This window comes from Coregonus lavaretus, assembly GCF_964263955.1.
Source record: "Coregonus lavaretus genome assembly, chromosome: 16".
Lineage (NCBI taxonomy): Eukaryota > Metazoa > Chordata > Actinopteri > Salmoniformes > Salmonidae > Coregonus > Coregonus lavaretus.
In genome coordinates, this window is record NC_140003.1 from 11,772,903 (window position 1) to 11,776,704 (window position 3,802).

At 37.5% G+C, this 3,802-nt stretch overlaps 1 protein-coding gene across 1 annotated transcript; it reads right to left on the minus strand.

Annotated features, from left to right (window-relative positions):
* Window positions 1-334: 334 nt before the first annotated feature.
* On the minus strand, window positions 335-2,046 carry LOC311143575 (protein FEV-like; the record flags this gene model as incomplete). Its single annotated transcript, XM_084179427.1, has 3 exons — window positions 1,885-2,046; window positions 1,336-1,407; window positions 335-879 (listed from the first exon to the last, which is right to left on the minus strand). The coding sequence occupies exons 1-3, from the start codon at window positions 1,931-1,933 to the stop codon at window positions 335-337; spliced, it is 666 nt and encodes a 221-aa protein (XP_084035553.1). The 5' UTR covers window positions 1,934-2,046.
* Between the last annotated feature and the right edge of the window lie 1,756 nt (window positions 2,047-3,802).

Genomic DNA, 3,802 nt, shown 5'->3' on the forward strand with positions numbered 1-3,802 from the left:
AATAAATAGCCACATGATGGCGCTAAAAGCCCATACATTCTCAGAGGTGTAGACACCAGTGTCCTGTCGAATCAATGACAAAAAGAATTGGCAAGAAAAAAATTATTAATCTGGATTTTGTCTGAAATACAAAGCCTATCTGAAAACGCATGTTATTACATTTGAAACATTCCACAAAATGTTTAATGAATTGCGCCTTGGCATATTCAGTTAGGATTAGACAATGTGTTGGGTTCACAAGATAACATTTCGAAATGGAAGCCTCAGACTACATCAATCATCGTGAATTATGATTAGGCCTTTTTAGACCACTTCATTGGTGGATTAATAGTAGTCAATTGTAGTGGTTATTGATATTATTCAGGTTGTTGATGTTGTTGACACAGTTGATGTGCGAAGCAGACACAGACACAGCACCAAACGGTCCCGGGGGTTGGAGGTTGTGATTGTGGTAGAGAGTGTGTGGCGACCCCGGCCAATAGGAGAATCCGGACGGACCAACGCCTGGACCAACAAGGCTTAGTTTGGAAATCCCTGAAAAAGGAATGGGGGCAAAATTACTCTGGAATGTATAAAGAGCTTGCTCGGTTGTTGACGGTTGACACACCTGGGCCAAGCCGTGAAAGTCGAACTTATAAGCATATCTCTTCCCATGGACCTTTGTCATGATGTTTTTGTCATAGTAGTAACGCAGTGCACGGCTGAGTTTGTCATAGTTCATGTTGGGCTTGCTTTTGCGGTCGCCCCATCGCCGGGCCACCTCATCTGGGTCAATTAGCTTGAATTCTCCGTTTGTCCCTTCCCAGGTGATGCAGGACATGTTTGCGCTGTCTGACAAGAGTTCGAGGAGAAACTGCCATAGCTGAATCTGTCCACTACCTATTCAAAATAACATATAATAGACATTTGTGAAGGGAAAATAAGGGGGAAATAAGCATTTATTTTATAGGCAATCTGGAAAACAAATGTCACTTGGTTTCCAAAATAAATAGAGAATTACGCATAGAATAACATGTTGATACCCTATCAGTTGGACAACAATTGCCTCAATGTCTATGTCTTGCAAAAACAAAATCACGAAAGAAAAGTATTTGTCTAAAAAGCATGCCTCGTGCACAAACAACACAATCATGCATGCACAATCATGAAGAAAAAAAGGGTTAATTGGTGTTCTTTCAGCTGATTAATGATCTCTAATCAAATCAATAACAGTGCTTCTATTGACTCTACAATATTAAAAGTAATATATAATAATATATAAAAGTAATAAAAATGCTCGGAATGCATACTGGTTTGGAATGCAGATAATAAAAAAACATTTCAAAATGTTCTTACCTTTTTGCACTCCTGTATTTATGGGACTCCAGGATCCACTTTTGCTTTCTTTCAACAGATTTTCTGTTGGATCTGCAATAGAAATAGAACGGTCACTAACACAAATACATATGTTATTAAAACAATATTAGTATAAAATGTAAACTAAAATAAATATTAATTGCAAAGGTATATGTTAAAAACACAATTCACATTTGGATAATTCTATAGGCTATAACCTTATTCCTTGTTGAAATATTTCCATTCCAGATTGAAAATATTATAAAGGCATTTAAAAGCTATGATTCTATCTCATAAACGAGTCTCTCTAACTAATGCTCTATTTTCTCATATTTGTGTTTTTTCCTCCAAGCTTCAAAGCCGAAGTCAGGAAACGCGTTCAGGAAAGAGGATATCCGATTTCCGACAAAAGAGGAGAAGTGTTTCAGATTGAAAAGGCAGAGCAAACGCTAGCTGGAAGCAGCATCACTACCCGAGGACTAAAGACTAATTTCCCTCATCTGAATATAAAGCAATAATATTGATAATTTCAAGTACAAAAGCACGAACCTGAGAGATACATGTTAAACATAAGGTTTCCTCCGCAGTTCTGTCTCATTGTAGATGTTGTTCAAGAAAGGGTTGGATTTCATTCTGGTAAAGATTTGTATTAAACTTTATCTCAGAACTGTGATCTGGGATAAATGTGGGACAGATTGAAGTTTCCAGGCAACTGTCACAAACCCCATCTCTGATACAATATTCAGACAGCAATTTCCTCTGGTGCATTGCTTTAATTAAAATAGCAATTTACCTCTGTCATCCCTCCCCGGTCTCCGCAATAAAAAGAAGCCGAGAGAAATTCGGTCTTATCAATCCACCATCAGGGTTTAATAAAGTTTCCGCGTTAAGATCAGAGTTTCTATGGAGAATTTAAGTGTATGACATGGAAGCCAGTTCAGATCCTCTCTCTTTTCCGCCTCTTAACCTCTTTGCAAACACAAAGGCCTATTTCATGTTGGAAAAATAATATTTACCTTAAAAACACGCCTCAATGCACCTGGGAAAACAAGAACATTTTATCCCGACCTTCTATTTATGGGTATAAGGCTATATACAATCTTCGTGTAACGAGGTTGTAAATCTACAACCATGTCTTATAGGCTATGATGTTTATTGATGTAAAGCCATGACAGAACAATTCACCATTAATTCAAAGCAATCCTTCCAAGACATTGTCCAAGTTATACCGCACAAGTCCCCATCCCCCAAATTCCATTGATAACAATAATATGCCATTTAGCAGACTCTTTTATCCAAAGCGACTTACAGTCATGCTCGCATACATTTTTTTGTGTATGGGTGGTCCCGGGGATCGAACCCACTACCTTGGCGTTACAAGGGCCATGCTCTACCAGCTGAGCTACAGAGGACCATTAATAATAGCATAATAATAACAACAATAGGCCTAATAATAATATCAATAATAATAATGATAAACAATAATATAGAGGCTCAGTATAACAATAACAATAACAATAACAATAACAATAACAATAACAATAATAATAATAATAATAATAATGTTTTTGCTCCCCCCCTTGAAACACAATAACTGCCTGCCTCTATTAAGTAAGCCTAAGGAATATGTAGAAGATACATTGTGGGTAGATAACATTCATGAGATTAGCTGTGAAAATATTCAATGAGTATGTGCATTAAAAAGACAATGACAGTCAAACAGTATTTAAGGTTAAAAAAAACGTTTATTAGTTGGCATATAACATGGACATGCAAAATGTACAGCAAATTGTATATTTTGTATAGGCCTGCATTCTAAAATGTTTTCCACTGCTTACACCAACTCAATAGTAGGCCTAAAGGCATTTCTAATCACAACACATGGTAATAATTAAATAGACATAATTAACATTACAATTTCGATCACAATACACATTATGGATCGAATCCAAACTTGATCAAGCCTAGCTTACGCGTGCGTAATTGAATTTCGCATTAATTCAAGTGAAAGATTTTAACGAAAATTCCATAGTTAGGCACGCGGATATCAAGTTATGATTAGTTGCCCGGGGGAGGGGGGGTGATAACAGGATATAAGACCTAAGAGTAGGCCTATATATGTGACTGCTAAGCAAGGCTAGGCCTATATGACTCATGGAGTAGGCTATCACTCCACGTCCCCACCACGCCACTCCCTCCCCACCAGTTCTGCCGCTGCCGCTGCTGCTGCTGTGTTCTGAAGAGTGGTCTCTGGCGTCCCAGACTTGCTTTAGCTGCCTGAGTCTTTAAATAGGTCGCAGGCAACTTAAAACAAGCCTCGAATGCTAGATAATTTATGAAAGGTTTTAATTAAATATTATTGGCCCATTCTGGCGTCTATAGGCCACTCGAAGTTTTAGTTTCAGTTTTGGTGTCCAATATCGATTTTTGCAGTTTCACCTTAATATTTGCTCATTATTAAAACAAT